At 36.5% G+C, this 21,588-nt stretch overlaps 1 protein-coding gene across 6 annotated transcripts in view; it reads right to left on the bottom strand.

Moving 5' to 3' along the window:
- Positions 1-21,588, bottom strand: part of ESCO1 (establishment of sister chromatid cohesion N-acetyltransferase 1) — an 80,799-nt gene that overhangs the window by 3,187 nt on the left and 56,024 nt on the right. For 3 of the 6 annotated variants that reach the window (XM_034996178.1, XM_034996180.1, XM_034996177.1), the window contains 3 exons: positions 6,743-6,832; positions 3,659-3,802; positions 1,643-1,830 (listed from right to left, as the gene is read on the bottom strand). In XM_034996178.1, the coding sequence (XP_034852069.1) occupies positions 1,643-1,830; positions 3,659-3,802; positions 6,743-6,832 (422 nt within the window). Of the gene's footprint in view, positions 1-1,642; positions 1,831-3,658; positions 3,803-6,742; positions 6,833-7,387; positions 7,512-21,588 lie in introns of those variants that run through there. The other 3 variants (XM_034996181.1, XR_004677664.1, XR_004677663.1) reach the window with 3 other exon arrangements.

The following is a 21,588-nucleotide window of genomic DNA, read 5'->3' as shown; positions in this document are numbered from 1 at the left end:
CAGTTGTTAGGCGTCTGCCTTCGGCTCAGGTCATGGTCCCAGCGTCCTGGGATCGAGCCCAGCATCCGGGCTCCCTGCTCCACGGGAAGCTTGCTTCTCCCTCTCCCACTCCCCCTGCTTGTGTTCCCTCTCTCGCTATGTCTCTGTCAAATAAATAAGTAAAATCTTAAAAAAAAAAAAATTTAAAATTTAAAAAAAGGGATGAAGCACACAAATACATACTACAACATGGATGATCTTTGAAAGCATGCTAAGTAAAAGAAACCAGTCAAAAAGGTCATATATTATAGGAATCCATTTATATGAAATGTTCAGAATAGGAAAATCCATTCAGATAGAAAGTAGATTAGTGATTGCCAGAAGCTGGGGGAGAGGGAAATGGGGAGTGACTGCTAATGGGTATGGGTTTTGGGGGGACAGTGATGGAAATGTTCTGGAATTAGACAGTGGTGATGGCTGCACAGCCTTCTGAATATATTAAAACCCACTGAATTGTATAATTTAAAGAGATGAGTTTTATGCTATGTAACTGTATCTCAATAAAGCTGTTATTTAAAAGTTTTTCTTCAATTTAGCCAGGATACAGACTATTAGAATTTTCACACTATAATCTTAACAAGGTGAGTTGGTACATAAGAAAGAACAATAAATGAAAAAAGTAGAAACTCTTCATGAGTTTTAACAGGAAGCTTATGGGGGCATCTCACTATCACACAGAACAAATGCAATGGCTAGACTGTGTAATGTTTTTATAAACTAGAACCATCTTAGGGTTGTCATAAGACCTAAATTTACAAGATTTAAAGGAGGTGCAATACCCTCATATTTAGGACTATTATTTAAGCAGCTGCATTTTCCAGGTTTAGTTTTGAAAGAGCTAAAAACAGACCTGCCTCTTTCATGAAAAGGGCGGGTAGACCTGAGCCCTCCTGGATCACTACTTACAATAAAATAAGAGGGAAAGACCAGAAACACATTAAGGTCTAAGATTCCTAGAGCCTTAGGATCTCACAACCATGATGGACTACTTTGAAAGCTAAACCTACAGATAACAGCAGATAGGGATTCCAGAAATAAACAAAAACATGAGACTGGCATAAAAACCTCATCTGTGTGATTAATTTGAACCTCCATTAATCCTCTGGCAAAGGTGCCTTTTTAAAGAACAAAAAACAAAACATGCAATTTATCTGAGTCTTTTCCTCTATACCTTTAATTTAAAATCAAGCAATAAAAATAGCAAAAAGAAAATCTAGTAGGAGACTTAGATAATTTACAAATAATATTCTTAATTTAAGACAAATTTTTCTAAAAGCAATTTTAAATTCCAAATTCCCACATTTATTTGGTTATTTTTAAAATTCTCCAATATTGAACAGTTTGAAATAAGTGGGTTATTTTGGCCTAATATCATAGTTACAAGTAAGTAAAAATAGTTTAACAGTATTTAACTGATAGTGCTTTCTCTCCCCTCAGATTAACTTCACATAAAAAACAAAGATCCAATACACTGACAATCTTATGCAAATTTTAAATTAAGATAAATGTTATAGATTTAAGATTAAATGCCAATCTTAATACTAAAAATCTGCTTAAATCTTAAAACTACAGAAAACAACTTGAAGAATCACATTCAAGTTACCTTAGGCATTCAATCATGCGAGAAGCAATTTTCTTCCGACGCATCATGCTGAATACCCATATCCGACTGATTCCACAGATTGCAGGCTCTGGCAATGTTGAACAGCACCAGGCTTTTTGCCTTTCAAATCTGACTTTTTCTTCCTCTGACCTGATAACTGGATGTTTCTCTTCTATAACTCTGTAGCCCTAAGGTATCAAAATTAGAGGGAAAAATTTAAAGTGAGAATATTAATTAGCAATTGTCTCGTACTGACCTTAGTGAGGAGGCTGCTACATTTGTCTGGCTTAACAAACTATGGGGGCCACTTATGCTTTCGCTCCCACTTTAGGAAACAGATCTGAATCTACATTCTGTTCTAATTCACTTACTAGTTATGTGACCACAAAAGCAGTTAACAAATTAAGATTTGGGTTCCTTATCTATAAACTAGAGATAGCTACCACTTCTGTCAGAAAATTGTAGAGAAATTAAATAAGGTAATACATATAAAATACCTTGCCCATCATGGCTGGTCCATAATGGCAACTGTTATTTTTTTCTCTACCTCCCACATTCTAAGGACAAGCAAAAGTACACGTCAAGAACTCAGCAGTCATAACAATTGTTTCTGCGATTACTGCCATAGTTCTAGGGTTCATAGCTGTGCAGGAACTAGGACTAGGGATGGCAGAAAAATAAAAAATTCAAAAAGCTGCTTTCCCCACATTTCCATCTCTTTAAAAAAAAAACAAAAAACTAAAGTGCTTTAAAAAACATAGTATCTCCTCTACCAGTGTAGCTGGACAACAGCCAGCCTTCTAACGGAACATGGTACAAATCTTAAAACAATTAGACAATACAATGAAGAATTAACAAACCAACATTACACAGCTACCTTCTAAACATTGCAAAAGTGATTTTTGGAACTAGGCAGAATAGAAATTAAAAAAAACACAAAGGTATACACTATGTAAAATTAACTCAATTTCAATATGGCAAACTCTGTAAGTCATTTTACATCAAATTTCTATTCCCAAATTACCTTATCACAGCTATTCATTTAAATCAATTTTGTTAATATAAATAGCAAGATTCATAAAGCCATGCAATTTAAGACTGATTTTTTAAATTAACATATAGAAATTAACTCATAAAGACTTGTATTGACTTTTTATAAGAAAATTTTTATGATAAAACATGTTTGCAGGAAATTATTAATATACAGAAAGATACCAACTGAACAAAAGTCAAATCCAACGTGCACTGAATTCACAAACAAGAACTCAGCTGAAAAAAGAATTCAAATGAGGTATTCCTCAAAATGAGCATGATTAGAGAGTCCAGAATCTTCTGTTCTCATAAGTTGGTCAGTTACTACATAACTTACACAATGTGAATATATCCCTTTTATTGTGATTCTTTTATTTTTTGTACAATTTGGCTCCTAAATACAAGTCATCTTCTCACCTAGAGCTCAAGCAAAGAAGTGGTGATCTATTGGGGGGGTGGGCAACTTTTTATAAAGAACCAGATAGTATTTAGGCTCTGCAGCCCACCAGGTTTCTGTTGCAACTACTCAATTCAGTCTAGTGTGAACCAGCCAGAGACAATGTGTAAGCAAATGGGCATTGCTTATATTATATTGTATTTAAATTATATTGTAATTATAATGAAATTTTACTTAAAAAAACAGGCTGGATTTTGCCCTTGGGCAATAGTTTGCCAACCTTTGCTTTTATTCCAATGCTGAAGGAATGGAGACAAACATTACATTAGTACCCAACATGGAAACTTCCTAAACAAAATTTAACAGTACTTTTTGATTTATAGAAGTTTTATTTTATATTAGACTTGAGAAACTAATTCCCATAAAAGATACAATTCTGCTTAGTAAAAACTTACACACGGCAATTCCAACATTCACATGCTTCCCTGTATAAAATGTAAATTTACCAGGATTGCGTTATTCAAGACTACACAGTACACTCTTAGACACCAAATTACAAATCAGAACACTCTTTAAAAGTCACTTACCCACTGGATATGTTCTGCAATTAGGCAGCCAACTACTTTTTTGTCATTAGAAATAAAGAGAAGTGTTTTAGTTCTGGAATAGCACATTAGTGGGGCCTGTTGGAAACCTAAATCATTATCAACCATCTCTCTAATCTCGTCAACCTGCCAAATAAAGAACAGTATTTTTTGTAACAATGAAAGGAAGCATTGTATACATGTTAAAACATACTATTTCAGTTCAGTAAGTTGAGTATATTATTCCAAGCAGTATATCGCCTACAGAAGAGCTCTTTGCAATGATTATGCTAACCAGTAAATGTTTCTCAAGGCCTGTGGAACAACGTGCAAAATGGGGAAAGAACTGGACAGTAATGCCAAGCCCAGCAGTCCAAATAACAAGAACAGTGAGAGCTCCTACAATAGACAGTAAGAACATTAAAGCATTAGAAGCATCATTGGTTTAAGAATTGAAGAGAACTTCACTGGAATCTTAGCCAGGCAAGCACTTGTCTTCCCAAGCCTTAATTAGTACTCTCATCAGTAAAATGGAAGTGGTACTATGCAAAGCACTTTATAAATATTATCTTATTTAAATCCAACATCTCTTGGGTCTATGGTCCCTCACTTTATATATGCAAGAAAGAAAGTTCAAAGGTAACTTTCCCATGTCAGATATTGGACATCTAGAAAACCAAAGAGCAGAGATAATGCTAATATGGCATCAAACTGTGCTTCTTCTAGTCTACCTCCTAGAACTGTGGTCAAGGTCAAATATGATAAGCTCGAGCTTCTGGAGGCTCAAAGTCAAAGGTTTCTGTAGGTAATCAATCATTAGTTCCTTCTCCAGTTAAAAAATAAAATGCTAATATTCAGTCCAACATTCATTTGTATTACTAAGTTTAAAATTAAAATAACCCCTCGGAGGATTAAGTATTCATATCTCTGACATGCAGAATACCATGTTCAGGGATGAAAACTCAAGTCCTCCTAATCCTGGAACAGTGTCCCATAACACAACTCACAATTCAGTTCCTAAAAGCAAATGACTCACAATTCCTTAGATTTTAATTTTTAACCCACTATGGATTACTAACTAGTAACATACTACACTGTTATTAAGATTTTGCCCTAAGAAACTAAAATGAGGAAGTTAGCATTTACTGAAGATTCTTAGTTAAGGAAAGTCTGAATGCCACATATGGTGGTGCAGCAAAGTTCCCACTGTTCATTTCCAATGGTAATAGTTGGAATTCCAAAAATTACATAATTTAATTTTCATTTAGTCAATCACTAATCCAGTATTAATTAACAAGTATTTGTTTTTGTGACAAGGATCAATGTTTCAAATACAAGACAGGTGGCATGGTTACATGTCATTCTAAATGTTATTGTCTGTATTATTAGGCAGTGGTAGTATGGGGGCTTATTTGGTTATCTGGGATTGTCCAGTCATACATAATACAAGGCATGGGAAAAGTCAAAAACCACAAGATAAAGTAGAATGTTAGTTATATTTTCAAATAATAGGGTCACCCTTTCAAGTGAAGTTTTCCTAAATTTAAAGAGGTCCAATTGTTAACCTAAAAAAAAGAACAATAAATAAAACATTTCCCTTGTGTTTCCTAGACATTTTGGACACACTCTAGTGAAACTAAGTTTTTCAAAAGACAACTGGACCCACCGCTTTACATTATAAGGTACTTCTGAAAAAGCAGATGGAGGGTGAAGAAAACACTTTGAGCATATTATCTGAAAATGTAATTAATATTAAGTCATTTCAAAATAAGTTTATCCTATGGTTTCCTGCCTTTTAAGATACCCAATATAATAAAATGAATCCAGACTTCACCATCTCTCTGAACCCTCAAAGTATGAAAATCTAAAAGCTGGACTAAGCCTGGCTCACACCAGATAAGAGGATTTCTTTAACATTTTATGATTACCTCATGTTTAATTTCAGAATTTCTATGACTTTTTGAAAAAGATTTATTTATTTATGAGAGAGAAAGAGCAGAGCGGTGGGGGGAGGGACAGAGGGAGAGAGAGTCTCATGGGAGACTCCCAGCAGAGCCCAACATGGGGCTCGATCTCATGACCCTGAGATCACAACCTGAGCCAAAACCAAGAGTCAGATGCTTAACCAACTGTGACACCCAGGTGACCCTCTATGACCTATTATTGTATCTTCTTCTACAATAAGCTTTTATTTAAAAATTTACCCTCAACATGAAACTTTACAATTGCTAATTTTCTTATTGTCAAATTTTAATTATAATTCTGATTCTTTTTTAATGAAAGTAATACTTTTTTCAAATTTTTAACTAATAGATTTATTTATTTATTTTAGAGGAAGAGAGCACAAGCAGGGGGAGGGGTACAGGGAGAGGGAGAGAGAAGCCCAAGCAGACTCTACACTGAGCAAGGAGCCCAACGTGGGGCTCAACGCAGGGCTTGATCTCACAACCCTGAGATCATGACCCTAAGATCATGACCTGAGACAAAATCAAGAGTAGGACGCTTAACCAACTGAACCACCCAGGCACACCCCCAAGTTTTTTATTTATTTAAGTAATCTATGCCCTATGTGGGACTCGAACTCACAACCCTGAGATCAAGAGTAACACGATCTTGCAACTGAGCAGCCAGGTGCCCCTGTAATTCTGACTCTTAAAGTCACTAATGTGGCATTATAAACTAGCATGCCTTTTATTCCATCACTCGAATTACTGATAACATGGGACAGTAATCACTAAAAATTTATTTCACATATCCTAGACACATAAGTTTAAGCATAATTTTTAAGTATATTCTTTAAATGCTTATTTGTTGTTTTCAGAGCTGGTGCTTAAACATGCTATGCCAGTAATGCGCTATCCTGTTAAGATGACTACAAAATTACATTATCTACGGGCACCTGGGTGGCTCAGTTGGTTAAGTACCTGCCGTAGGTTTGGGTCATGATCTCGGGGTCCTGGGATTGAGTCCCTTGTCGGGCTCCCTGCTCAGTGGGGAGCCTGCTTCTCCCTCTCCCTCTTCTCCTCCCCCACTCTCTCAAAAAATTAGACATTATCCATTCTACATGAAATTTCACTGGACATTTACCTTTTTCAGAGCATACTTTGGGTCTTCAGGAAGAACCATTATTATCCTGCCATCAGGATATTCAGCCAAAATTCTTTCTTTTTTCCAACCCTAGATATAAAAAATATGAATGAATTTTATGTTATATTTCATTAATCACATTCACATATAAGAAGAAAAATATATTGATGTATCTAAAAATTGCAAGTATGGAAAAATATTCTCATTAATGTTTAACTGATAAGATATGATGAATCAGCTATTTTGTTAAGCATACAGTGGGTACAATGCAAACTAATTCCTCTATACTACTCATTCAGTAATCTAATACCACAAGAATATTCTTAATTTATCATTTCCCATTTTAAATTAATTTTGAAAATCACGCACCAAAAGCAAGCCCCTTAAAAGTCAGTGATTCCCAGAGCCTAAAAGATAATTCTCCCATTTCTTGATAAAAGAATTTAACTCTTAAATTTCTTTGGAACATGGTTACCTCCACAAACAAACACTCATGGTTTTATGTCTGGCATGCCAAAGACCTCCAGGAGGTTTTAAATGAACTGATTTGCATGCAGTAGCCCAGTATGTAGTAAGGAATAGTTTTTATTCTTATTGATCACAACTATCAAAGTCACAAGAAGGAGACTATAAAAATATAACTACCTTCTAAGAATCTAATAGGGAAGGAGAAGCTACGTTGTGTGTATCTGAAGTTAAACATACTCAAAAAAAGAGAGGTAATAAACTCTTCTTCAGATCCACACTCGTGGTGATTAATGAGCAGAACCTGCATGAAAAACAAAACAAAACAAAAGCCACTTAAATCTAGTAAGATGGGACTGAACCAGAGGTTAAAACTAGGAGCTTTGAAGTTAATAATAAGTACAGAAGGAATGAGCTTAACTGGTTGTTTCATTTGTCTTACCCAACCAACTTTACATTAAAAAAAAAAAAAAGAAAAAGGGCCTTTTAAGAAGGAATATGTACTTCTACTAGAGAAAACCATGATCTTCTGAGATCTTTTAAGACAATGAAAGCTCAATAAAACCAAGAAAAAAGTAACTACATTTTTTAAAAATATTATGGCAAGTCAGAGAAGAGGCTGATTTTCTTAAACAATTTAGAATGATTTTTTGAGGAGAGGGGCAGGATCTTGGGGACAAAAAGTCTAGTAATAAGCTTAGTAAATGTAACAATCTGAAGTATTTAAAATGAGAATTCATTTAAAAAATAGAGCACCCAAAGATAAAATAAGCTTCAGGTGATTATAATTATGATTGGTTAAAAAAGTTCTCAAGATTTGAAGAGCAGAACAACAGCCACATAAGTCATTTTTTTTTTCAATTTAGAAATTAAATCTGAATTTAAGTACACAATTTTTAAAACATATAAAAGATATCACCTCTTTAAAAACAAATTTATATTACTATGTTAATTTGGGAAACACTTAAAATAAATCCATTTTCAGTAAAATGAAAATGGAGACTTTTAGTTTTAAAGGTTGAACTACAAACTCAATGAAGAACTAGAAAATTTAAGTAACCCTCACTTTTATAAGAAAGTCATAGGTCGGGGGAGCCTGGGTGGCTCAGTCGTTAAGTGTCTGCCTTCTGCTCAGGTCATTCCAGGGATTGAGCCCCGCATCGGGCTCCCTGCTCAGTGGGGAGCCTGCTTCTCCCTCTCCCCCTGCTTATGTTCTCTCTCTCTCAAATAAATAAATAAAATCTTTAAAAAAAGTCATAGGGGCGCCTGGGTGGCTCAGTCGTTAAGTGTCTGCCTTCGGCTCAGGTCATGATCCCAGGGTCCTGGGATCGAGCCCCTCATCGGGCTCCCTGCTCCACAGGAAGCCTGCTTCTCCCTCCCCCATTCCCTCTGCTTGTGTTCCCTCTGTCGCTGTGTCTCTCTCTGTCAAATAAATAAATAAAATCTTAAAAAAAAAAAAAAGTCATAGTTCCTCAGCTGAATTATCTAAAGAAAATTTGGTAAGTTATTTTCCTATTATCTTTAAAAAGAAAAATGCTGGTCTAATGTCATTATATTGCACTATAGGCACTAAAGAAATTATTTTCTTTTACTACCTTTTTAGTATTAAACTTTCTCTTGAAACAACTTGACACTTGCACATTCATACAGAAAATGTGACATAATTTTATGTTTTAAATATGGGTCTGTTTCTTCATGTACTTAAAAGCAGCAGGATTTTGTAAAGGGCAGATTATGATTTTTTAAGTTTCATGAAGACAGCATATTTTAGTGAAAACTATTTAAGAGTTCTGGAGTAAAAGTTCAGGGTTTAGTGGCTCAGTCAGGTGAGCAACTGCCTTCGGCTCAGGTCATGATCCCAGGGTCTGGGATCCAGCCCCACATCGGGCTCCCTGCTCAACAAGGAGCCTGCTTCTCCCTCTCCCTCTGCCTGCTGCTCCACCTGCTTGTGGTCTCTCTGTCAAATAAATAAATAAAAATCTTTAAAAAATTTTTTTCAGGGTTTAAAGCCTTGTTTTGTTGTTACTAGCTATATGACCTTGCGCAAATTACAAATTCTGTTTCCTGATCTAGGCTATGTACAAAATGGCTGTCATCACCTCCATCACTTAGTTGTTAAGAGGGCTGTATTTAATTCCTCACACAGAGTAGCCACTCAGTAACTTCCATTCTACCTTCCTAATGATATCAAACTAAGATCAGTGCACTACTCTAAGAAAACACAAGTTAATTAATAAAGTCCCCGAAGTTAAATACAACATCATGGACAGATGAAAGAAGCATGCTGGCTCATGTCTGTCAAATAACATACTCAAGACATTTATATGCCTCAACTGCAGTTATCTCTTTCTTGGAGTTAATAACCACATGACCCTCCCAACTTTAAAAAGTTTAGAGGAGACTATCCGCTGCTTGAAACTAAGGCAGAGGGGAAGGTTGTGGGGGAAGGGCACATACAATTTAGAGGAATAATTAAACAGCCACAGCTTTCTGCAAAGATATAAATTCCAATGCAGTGCATTTACACTTCTCGCCTTTAGCTCTAACATGTTACACACATCCCTCTGCTAGTGAGTAGTGTTTTCCAAACCCCAAATTTTCTTAATTCACCCATCTGGCTGTGAAAGCTTTATATTCCTAAGAGCAATCAATGATTATTTGTTGTTCCTTGCCACTGTACTTACTCTAAACTTTAGAATCTATAGAATCTAAAGAATGGAAAGGATTTCTCCTCTCTTTCCATTTTAAAAAAGGTATTAATTGAAAACAAAATACATTAAGTGGCAGATACACTGATGTATACAATTGTCAAAATTCACTGACCAAACATTTAAGATCTGTGCATTTAACTGTATGCAAATTATACCCCAATTTTTAAAGTTCATACTAATCACTTTCATAAAAGGCTGAATGAGAATACCCATGAAAGAATACCCTAATAAAACAGCCAGCTTTTTAAAAAATTACCAATATTCAAGAAAAAACACAAAGAGGGAGAACCTTTAGATTAAAAGAGACTTAAGAGATATGCCAACAAATGCAATACACAGATCTTAATTCAAACAAATAAACAGTATAGAAATTATATTTGGAGAGCTTTGAACCCTAAGGAAATATCTGATATTAAGGAATTAACTAATTTTTTTAAGGTGTGGTTATATTCTTTAAATAACTTTTATGTAAAAAACAATCTTTTCATCTTTTAAATCTGAGTGATTTAGTTTTTTTTCCTTTTAGCTTATCTGTATTTCCTAGTTATTCTACTTTAATAAAATGGTATAATAAAGGTATTAAAATACTTAACTATCCCAAGCAGCTGGTTTTAAGTGCATGTTTGGACCTTTTTTTTGCAAACATAATCGTATATTGTCAGCATTACTGATAAAGAGAGGTTGACTCAGTGTGACCTTCACTGAACTTTAAAAGTATGATTAAGTCGAGGGAAATGGGTGGCTCAGTTGGTTAAGCATCTGCCTTCAGCTCGGGTCGTGATCCCAGGGTCTTGGGATGGAGTCCCGCATCGGGCTCCCTGCTCAGCGGGGAGCCTGCTTCTCTCTCTGCCCTCTGCCTGTCACTCCCCCCTACCTGTGCTCTGTCAAATAAATAAAAATCTTAAAAAAAAAAAAATAAGTATGAAAAGTTGAGTAATTAGATGGAAAAATTCAGTCAATTCAAGAAATATGTACTGACCACCTACTATGTGTGCACACCACTGATGTAGGCAGCATACAAAGCAATAAAGAAGACTTTAAAAATCAGTAAGACCGAGATTCAAATCCAGACTCTGCTACTTACTAGCTGTGTTGCCTTGGGCCAATTACTTAACCTCTCTAAACCTTGGTTTCCTCACCTATAAAATGGATATAAAAACAGACACTTTTCCAAAGAAGACATCCAAATGGCCAACAGACACATGAAAAAGTGCTCAACATCGCTCGGCATCAGGGAAATCCGAATCACAATGAGATACCACCTCACACCAGTCAGAATGGCTAAAATTAACAAGTCAAGAAACAACAGATGTTGGCGGGGATGTGGAGAAAGAGGAACCCTCCTCCAGTGTTGGTGGGAATGTAAGCTGGTACAGCCACTCTGGAAAACAGCATGGAGGTTCCTCAAAAAGTTGAAAATAGAGCTACCCTACGACCCAGCAATTGCACTACTGGGTATTTACCCCAAAGATACAAATGTAGGGATCCGAAGGGGCACGTGCACCCCACTGTTTATAGCAGCAATGTCCACAACAGCCAAACTATGGAAAGAGCCAGGATGTCCATCAACAGACGAATGGATAAAGAAGATGTGGCATATATATACAATGCAATATTATGCAGCCATCAAAAGGAATGAAATGAATGAAACAACATGGATGGAACTGGAGGGTATTATGCTGAGCGAAATAAGTCAATCAGAGAAAGACATGTATCATATGATCTCACTGATATGAGGAATTCTTGATCTCAGGAAACAAACTGAGGGTTGCTGGATTGGTGGGGGGTGGGAGGGATGGGTGGTTGGGTGATAGACACTGGGGAGGGTATGTGCTATGGTGAGCGCTGTGAATTGGTAAGACCGTTGAATCACAGACCTGTACCTCTGAAACAAATAATACATTATATGTTAAAAAAAAAAAAGAAGATAGTAGGAAGGGAAAAATGAAGGGAGGGAAATTGGAGGGGGAGGGGAACCATGGGAGACTATGGACTCTGAGAAACAGACTGGGGGTTCGAGGGGGGAGGGGGGATGGGTTGGCCTGGTGGTGGGTATTGGAATGGAGCACTGGGTGTTATAAGCAAACAATGGATCATGGAGCACTATATCAAAAACTAATGATGTTAATGTATGGTGATTAACATAATAAAAAAAATTTTAAAAACCTGTAATACCAAATTACTGAGAACCTGAGAAAATATGATAAAATATTAAACACAGTACCTAACACAAATAATATACACCCAATAAATAATAGCTCCTATTATTATCATTATGGTAACAGCATTTTCTTGCAGGTTTTTCATCTGTGATACTTTTTTTTTTTTAAAGATTTTATTTATTTGAGAGAGAGAGAGAGAGAGCACACGAGCAGGGGGAGGGGGTAAAGGGATAGGGAGAAGCAGACTTCCTACTGAGCAGGGAGCCTGACATGGGATTCGATCCCAGGACCCTGGAATCGTGACCTGAGCTGAAGGCAGATGCTTAACCGACTGAGTCACTCAGGAGCCCTCATCTGTGATACCTTCACAAGGTCATTTGTGATCTGGCTCCTCACCTACATCTTCAAGCTTCCCCTCTTGAAGCTTTCCTAACACATGACCCAGTCACAGGTCATAATATTTAAAATATTCCAACTTTTACACCCACTATTCCTCTGGTCCAATGCCTCTGCTCTATATTCTCCTGGGCACAAAGGACCCCTAACTTGTCCTTTCTGACTCTACTCAAGTATTAACCTCACTTTTCCAATCTTTCTTGGATATCCTTATGCTCTATATTCAGAGAGTACCCTGTATGTATTACTACTCTAGCACTTTCCATAGGATTTAGATATGTTTATTTATCTATCTGTCCCTTGCGCTGCCTGTGATCTTACATGATGGAAAAAACTTTTTAATAGTAATTTTTAAAATTTAATAATTTTAATAGCTTTTAAACTATGGAACATAGTAATTAATAATGTTTGAAAAACAAATAAGCCTAGAAAAAAATGACCTCATGAGATTTTTCATTTTTTACAGATTTAAAAAAAAAAAAGTGAAAAAGGTTAGTTAGCTTGCAATGGTCATATAACTAATAAGAGACTCACTAGAAAACCACATCTTTCTAATTTAATTAAGCTCACTCACATTCTTCTCTATTATGCCACAATGACCTCAAGAATCTTGGGCGCCTGGGTGGCTCAGTTGGTTAAGCAACTGCCTTCGGCTCAGGTCATGATCCCAGGGTCCTGGGATCGAGTCCCGCATCGGGCTCCCTGCTCTGCGGGGAGCCTGCTTCTCCCTCTCCCACTCCCCCTGCTTGTGTTCCCTCTCTCTCTGTGTCTCTCTCTGTCAAATAAATTAATAAAATCTTTAAAAAAAAAAAAAAAAAGAATCTTAACAAATCGAATAGGAGAAATAAATAATACAAATGTCTGTAATAGAAGGTGCAATCCATATACCTCTATGCTTGAAAGGAAGTTTTCCTTGATTCAAACTAAACTTTTTGTATCCTGAATTCAATGTTTCTGAATCCAGAATTAGTCTTACAACCAATGTGCATATTTAATGCATTTCTTAATTCCAAAAAAAGCAGTTATCAAATTGAAGCTTGAACCTCCAAGAGAAGGCAAAATAATATTTTTAAAAATATTACAGTGATTTTAAGCAGAGAAAAAACTTTTATTGGGATTAAAGAGGAACCAAAAAATGTTTCACAGAAGAGATGGTATTTCCCCTTTAAGAGTACAGATGAGAATAGGAAGGCATTCCCGGTGGTAGAATGTACAAACTAAAAAACAGAGGTGGAAAATTATAAGCCATGCATAAGACAATGAGTGTATCAATTTTGCTAGAGAAGAGAATTTATAAGGAAATTATGAGAAATACATTTACAAGGGCAGACAAGAACCAATAATGTACAGGGGCCATGAACGCCTGGGAGGAAAAGGGAGAAATCAAGAAAGATTTTAGATAAGCAAAAATCATGACTATAGTTGAGCCCAATGAAGATGAATTTGGCAGCTATACGTATATAGGCCAGATGGACACAGCAAAAAAAAAAAAAAAAAAAAGTCATAACATGGATTTCAATTTCCATTTATAAACATAAATGTGTCAAGTGTCACTTAAAACCTTTGTATTGTTAAAAATTCAAAAGAACATGAAAGATCATCTGAGAGGACTTTAAAGTAATTGGGGTGAATTTATTTCTCTGAGCTAAATTATATCATACAATATATTTTGTTGAAATTCAAATAAAAAGTAAAAAACTATAGTCTATTATTCAAGGACTCTAGAGTCAATTTCATTACTTAGTACCTATGTTTGACCTTAGGCAAATACTTTATCCTTCTTTCTGCTTATTTCCTCATTTATAAATTAACTGTAACTATTTCATGATTCACTAAAAGAAATAAGGAGTTTCATAGAGGTAAAAAGTTAGATCAGCCCCTGGTAGACAGGAAGCCTTTAATTAATGTCATTTGTTATCATTATTGTTGTTATTATTTCTCCTAAATGTAAAATAACTTATATAGGAATTTAAGTTTTAAGTTAGGAAAATCTGACTCTATTCTAAAGGCACTTTATGGACTTTTCATTTTTTTAGATACATTACGACAGCAAGATTTTTCTGGTTTGCTGCAATATTTAAGCTGAATGAATAAAAGCTAGAACCTCTGAAAACTTCTATTCCTCCAGTAAAACTAGTTGTTTTGCCAAATCCTTTATTCAAGGACCAATTCTCTTTGATCTAGGAATGATGGAAGCTACAGGGATCTGGAGTTTTAGGATGACTAGGCTGTCAAGGTTTAAAATGAGAAATACCATATAGACGATATAAGTTCCAAAAGGACCAAGACTTCATCTGACACACCACTATATCCCAAGCTCATAGCACAGTAAATCAAGTACATAATATTTATTTTTGAAAGGATGGCGCATGCTTGAAGAGCCAAAACCTCTATTTATGAAACCAAAAGCTTAATATCCCTCCATGCCTCATTTTGCAATCCAGGAAAAGAGGAATGAAAACTACTTCAATGGTTAACAGTGAATTGAGTAAGTCAATACTTACAGAAGAACTACAATAATTAACTACAACTGAGAAACTGGAAGCTTGAGAGGGCAATAATGGAAGCATCAAGGAGTCAAATGTTTATAAATATTAAAATTAAAGGCAATCAACAGGACTAAAAACAAAACTATAACAGAAATTAGTAGAAGATTTTACACACATTTATATACAACTTTATAAATATAAGCTATACATACATAGCTTGATTTATTTAGTTATGCTGTAAACACTCAAACAGAAAAAAGTGCTTTATCACTGGAGAATGGGACTGGAAATAGAGAAAAGGTAAGGAGACTTTCACTTTTCATTTTATATCTTGTAATATTGGTGAAATTTTCACTTCCAGGTATATACACTGCTTTTTATAAATTTTTAATAAGTTGAAGAATAAAAAATTTGAAGGCCACTCTTTCATTTACCTAAATTATAATCTTTTTAAGGAAAAGAATGTGAAAAGAAAATTTTCTCCACAGTAGAAGTTTGAAGAACAAATGTCCTTAAAAGAACAAGTGAAAAGTATTTAAATGTTCTTTCTTGTGGGTAATACAATGATGATATATAATAAAAAATTCTCAATAATGCCTTTTCATAATTAAAGACCATATGATACTGAAATGCAATTTTAAAAATTATTTTGGGGGCACCTAGGTGGCTCAGTCGAGTGTCTGACTCTTGATTTTGGCTCAGGTCATGATCTCAGGGTTGTGGGCTCTGCGCTCAGCGGGGAGTCTGCTTGAGATGCTCCCCCCTGCCCCTCCCCACACTGGCGCATACACGTACTCTCTCTCTCTAAAATAAATAAATCTTTAAAAAAATCATTTTGGAAGGAACTCAATGATTTAGAGAGTGACATCTATTTTTTAAGTTATTTCCCATTCCTCAAACATCCTGATATGTATGTATTTTTTTTAATAATAAATTTTTCTCAGGGAATGGTGAAAACTAAGTCCTAAGAAAGAAGTTTTCAGGAGAGGTGCTTTATATGTTCTGAACAGCATAACATTTTCATAGATACAATGAAAGAGTCTTAAAACTATTTTGAGGTCAATAATTTCTGATTAAGAAAAACAAAAACCTAAAAGAGAAGTGATGAAATCTGGTCTCTATGAAAGTAACCCAATTTATCATTCAGAAGAGTCCAGAATTCAATTTGTGCTATTAGTATTTCACTATATGGTGGTAACTTTCTTAATTGATACCCACCTAATTAACTTGCTGGATTAACTAATGCTCACTTTTCCCTGGGTGACAGAAACTGGTACCTGGAGCATACTGACAGACAACCAGTGAACAACCTTGTTATCCCACACCTGAGTGAGACAGGATTACCAAGTATCATTTGTTCCTAAACTTGTTTATGCCAATTTATTTATTATTATTACTTTTTAAAGATTTTATTTATTTGAGAGGAAGAGAGAGAGCACAGAGGGGGAGTGAGAGGGAGAAGTAGACTCCCCACGAAGCAGAGAGCCTGACAGTGGGGCTCGACCCCAGGACCTGGGATCATGCCTGAGCCAAAGGCAGGTGCTTAACTGACTGAGCCACCCTGGCGCTCCTATTTATTATTTTTAACTATAAAATGTAATCAAATATTAGCTAAATAGTGGAAAGATAGTTGTTCTAATGAAGACAGATAGAATACTCTGGAAAAAAGCAAAATAGGCCAAGCCTCTTTTTTTTTTTTTAAGATTTTATTTATTTATTTGAGAGAGAAAGAGAATGAGAGAGAGCACGAGAGGGAGGAGGGTCAGAGGGAGAAGCAGACTCCCTGCCGAGCAGGGAGCCCGATGCGGGACTCGATCCCGGGACTCCAGGATCATGACCTGAGCCAAAGGCAGTCGCTTAACCAACTGAGCCTCCCAGGTGCCCCTGGCCAAGCCTCTTTTAAAAATCAAAAATATAACAAGAATAATTCTGTACCCAGATTCTCAGACTGCTTTGCAATGTCTAAGTTCTTGCCCTATTTTTTTTTTTTAAGTATATCACAGAGACTAGCTACGAGTATTATTTATATGAGAAAAAAACCAAAGCTAATCAGCGGATCCATACTCAAACAGTCTCCCCATAGCAACTACATTTAATATAAATGTATATGCTTCAAGTTATAGTAAAATGTTTATACTATGTAATGACCATACAGAAAACATTTCCCTTTGCCTATCCTACAGACATTCTCTCCCATTCTTTTTTTGCCCCATTTTGTTTGGTAATATCTGCACAAATTATGATTAATCTAAGTGTTTCTCAACAGGCTCTTACTGACATTTTCAGCTAGATGTTCTACCTTTTTTGGAACGGCATTGCAAAAAGTTTAGCACCCTTAGCCCCTACCCACTAAATGTCAACAATATTCTCCACATATTTCCAGATGTTACCTACTAGAAGTTGTGTAACAAACATCAAATTCCCCTACCTTGAGAACCACTGGCATAAACCAATTATCATTATCTTTATTCTTTTTGCCAGATTTTTGCTTTCCTAGCTCCCTTGCAGCTAAGGGTAGTTACCAGACCTCGTTCTGGTGAATGAGACGAAAGGAACTTTATAAGAGCTTCTGGAAAAATGCTGTCCTTCACTGATAAAAGGAAAAAGCCACTTGAAAGGCCCTGTCTGGGGCGCCTGGGTGGCTCAGTTGGTTAAGCGACTGCCTTCAGCTCAGGTCATGATCCTGGAGTCCCTGGATCGAGTCCCGCATCGGGCTCCCTGCTTGGCAGGGAGTCTGCTTCTCCCTCTGGCCCTCCCCCCTCTCATGTGCTCTCTCTCAAATAAATAAATAAAATCTTTAAAAAAAAAAAAAGAAAGAAAGAAAGGCCCTGTCTGATAGGGTACCCACCCTGACTAACATTCTTGTTTTAAATTTGAACACAGTATCTGGACTACAACAATCTACTTTAAGGACCATGAAATGGTCCTTCACAGCTATGAAGCCAGAAAGTCAATACCTTAAGAGAGGAGAGCACTGAATGAGAAACAGCCAGCACTCATGATGACATAGTTGAACTGCTGGATGGAACAACCCTAAAACTACGTACCTCCAGACTTCTTAATATATAGCCTTATGATTTAAGCCATTATTCAGGTACTCTGATATCAAGGGTCCACTTGAATCAACTTTTCTGATTAACTGACCCAATTCTCCAATTTTGTCAGTTAAAAGAACTTCTACTATAATTACAACATCAAAATCTATTACTATAGGAATAGTATTTCTCATAAGATATCCTTGGGTCAGACCTAATGCAAAGTAAAACAAGAGGAATTATGAGATTCTTTTCTCTCCTGTCATTCTCAAATACTATGAAATCCTAAATAGCTCTTTATTAGGATTCACCAATTTAGTTAAGCACTTTTCAACATACATAATGACTTTCCAATATGTAAGAAATATTTTATTTGATGTAAATCTTGTCTTAAGGTTATGTGGGGCTTAGGGCACAAATATACTGACCTCCTCAATATTGGTCATAATTTTTAAAAACTCATAGTCCAAACTCCACTCCTATACCCAAATATAAATGGAGCCTCCATTACTGAAAAATGTTCTCAAAATGTACATCTTTTTTTTTTTTTTTTTAAAGATTTTTATTTATTTTTTTGACAGAGAGAGAGACAGCAAGAGAGGGAATACGAGCAGGGGGAGTGGGAGAGGGAGAAGCAGGCTTACCGCTGAGCAGGGAGCCCGACGCGGGGCTTGATCTCAGGATCCTGGGATCATGACCTGAGCCGAAGGCAGACGCTTAACGACTGAGCCACCCAGGCACCCCTCAAAATGTACATCTTTGGGAGTTTATCCTAACTGGGAATACCCGGTTGGGATAAAGCATGTCACAGAAGATCACTGTTCCTCTTTTAATAAGAAAATAACCAATAAACTAAAAGCCATGTTTTCTTTAAAAGCACTGAAGAGCTATGGACTGATTTCCAGGGATGAACTAACCCTTCCTAGGTGAGCAGAGACCAGTGGCCATTTTTATCCTAAGACACTGACCAAGCCTGGGAGTATGAGCATGAGAAAGAAAAACTGCCATAGGCAGAGGACAAGGAGAAGAGTGTCCTGCTGGAACAAGAAAAACCAAATCTTAATGGCTAAGTGAGTTAGCATGGCTGTCTGAAATACAAAGGAGCTTCAAACACAGAAATAATTCTCCACCGGGACATTTGCTGAGTTGAGCTGGAAGGTACTGAGAGATCTATAGAGTTTAGATCCTCAATTTCTTCTGGAGAGAGGCACCTGATCCCAACCTCAGAACATTAAAAATCGAAATGGATGGGAAAACAAACTAAAATTTCATCCCAACTCGAGTCTTTTTTTTAAGTAAGCTCTACACCCAACAGGGGTTTGGAATTCACAACTGTAAGATCAAGAGTCACATGTTTGGGGTGCCTGGCTGGCCCAGTACATAGAACATGCGACTCTTGATCTTGGGGTCATGAGTTCGAGCCCCACATTGGGGGCAGAATTTACTATAAAAAAATAAAATAAAAAAGAGTCACATGCTCTACCAACTGAGCCAGCCAGGCCCCCCAACTCAATTCTTAATTAGATCTAAGAGATCAGCCCCTGCTGCTTGACAGGATATAGGTGCCTGACAGCAGAAAGGTTAAACTCTTGGGAACAATGAAAGGGCAAGCTCTACTTCAGTCTCTACTATCTGTTCATGCACAATGCCAATAAAAATACCCAATAAAAATTTTTGACACTAGATTTAGAAAGCTAAAAATATTGTCAAGAGGTCAGTTCTTCCCAACTTGATCTACAGATTCAATTCAATCTCAATCAAAATCCCAGCAAGTTATTTTGTGGATACTGACAAAATGATTCTAAAATTTATATAGAAAAGCAAAAGAGGTAGAATAGCCAACACGATAGTGAAGGAGAGGAACAAAGTGAAAAGACTGATGATACCTGACATCAAGACTTACTATAAAGCGCACCCTGTCTGGTGACAGGGTCTGGGGAAGGGGTGCATGTCTGGCCACAAAGGTGGCAAGAAGAAGCCCCTGAAGCAGCCCAAGAAGCAGGCCAAGGAGATGGATGAGATAAGGCATTCAAGCAGAAGCACAAAAAGGAGAAGAAATTCGAGGAGCAAAAAGTGATGTCCATGGGGAAGGGACCCTGGCTACAGGTGGAATTAAGAAATCTGGCAATGAGTTGTTCTTGTGCCTGAGGCAATGGTGATCCTTAATTCCATTCCTGTTTAAACATCTGTAGCCACCTATAGCTACAATGAAGTGCTGTCTCAGATAGTGATGGACATTTAAGAATAAACTTTTGTAAAAAAACCAATCATTAAAAAAAAACTTAGATAATACTACAGTAATCAAGACAGTGTGATACTAGTGAAAGAAGAAACAAATAGATCAGAGAGCCCTGAAATAGACCTATATAAATATAGTAAACCGGGGCACCTGGGTGGCTCAGTCGTTAAGCATCTGCCTTCGGCTCAGGTCATGATCCCAGGATTCTGGGATCAAGCCCGCATCGGGCTCCCTGCTCAGCAGGAAGCCTGCTTCTCCCTCTCCCACTCCCCCTGCTTGTGTTCCCTCTCTCACTGTGTCTCTCTCTGTCAAATAAATAAATAAAATCTTTAAAAATACATATATATAGTCAACTGATCTTTGATAAAAAAGCAACTGCAATGCAACAGAGACAAGACAGTCTTTTCAACAAATGTTGCTGAAATAACTGGACATCTACATACAAAAAGAATGAATTTAGGTACAGACTTCACACCCTTCACAAAAATTAACTCAAAATGGATCATAGAAATATAAAAGGCAAAACCATAAAACTCCTAGATAATAACAAAGAAGAAATCCAGATAACCTTCAGTATGGCAATGACTTTTTAGATGTAACACCAAAGGCACCGCACGCACATCATTAAAATTAAAAACTTCTACTCCGCAAAAGACACCATCAAGAACATAAGAAGACAAGCTGCGGACTGGGAGAAAATATAAGAGATAGCTGATAAAGGCTGTTATCCAAAAGATAAAAAGAATTCTTAAAACTCAAGAATAAGAAAAACAACCCAACTAAAAAGTGGACCGAAGACCCGAACAAACACATCACAAGAGAGATATACAGATGGCAAATAAGCATATGAAACATGTTCCACATCACAGGTCATCAGGGAAATGCAAATTAAAACGAGATACCACTACACACCTATGAGAACAACCAAAACCCAAAATAATGACAACACCACACACTGGTAAGGACATGGAAAAGGAAATCTCATTCACTGCTGATGAGAATACCAAATGGTAGAGCCACTCTGGAAAAGTTTGGCAGTTTCTCACAAAACTAAACTTAATCTTACCATAATACAACCCAGCAATCACACTCCTCAGTATTTATGAAAAGGAGCTGAAAATTTATCTCCACACAAAAGCCTGTACCTGCACCTGGATGTTTATTGCGATTTTATTCATAATTGCCAAAACTTGGAAGCAATCAAGATATTCTTCAGTAGGTGTATGGATAAATGAAATATAGTATATCCAGATAATGGAATATTATTCAGCACTAAAAAGAAACGAGCTATCAAGCCATGAAAAGATATGGAGTAACTTTAATTCCATATTACTAAGTGAAAGAACTCA

The sequence above is a fragment of the Mirounga leonina genome, unplaced genomic scaffold (assembly GCF_011800145.1).
Source record: "Mirounga leonina isolate KUSES-001 unplaced genomic scaffold, KU_Mleo_1.0 Mir_93, whole genome shotgun sequence".
NCBI classification, from domain to species: Eukaryota; Metazoa; Chordata; class Mammalia; order Carnivora; family Phocidae; genus Mirounga; species Mirounga leonina.
Note: the sequence above shows the minus strand (reverse complement) of the source record. Positions and strands in the feature narration are given on the sequence as shown.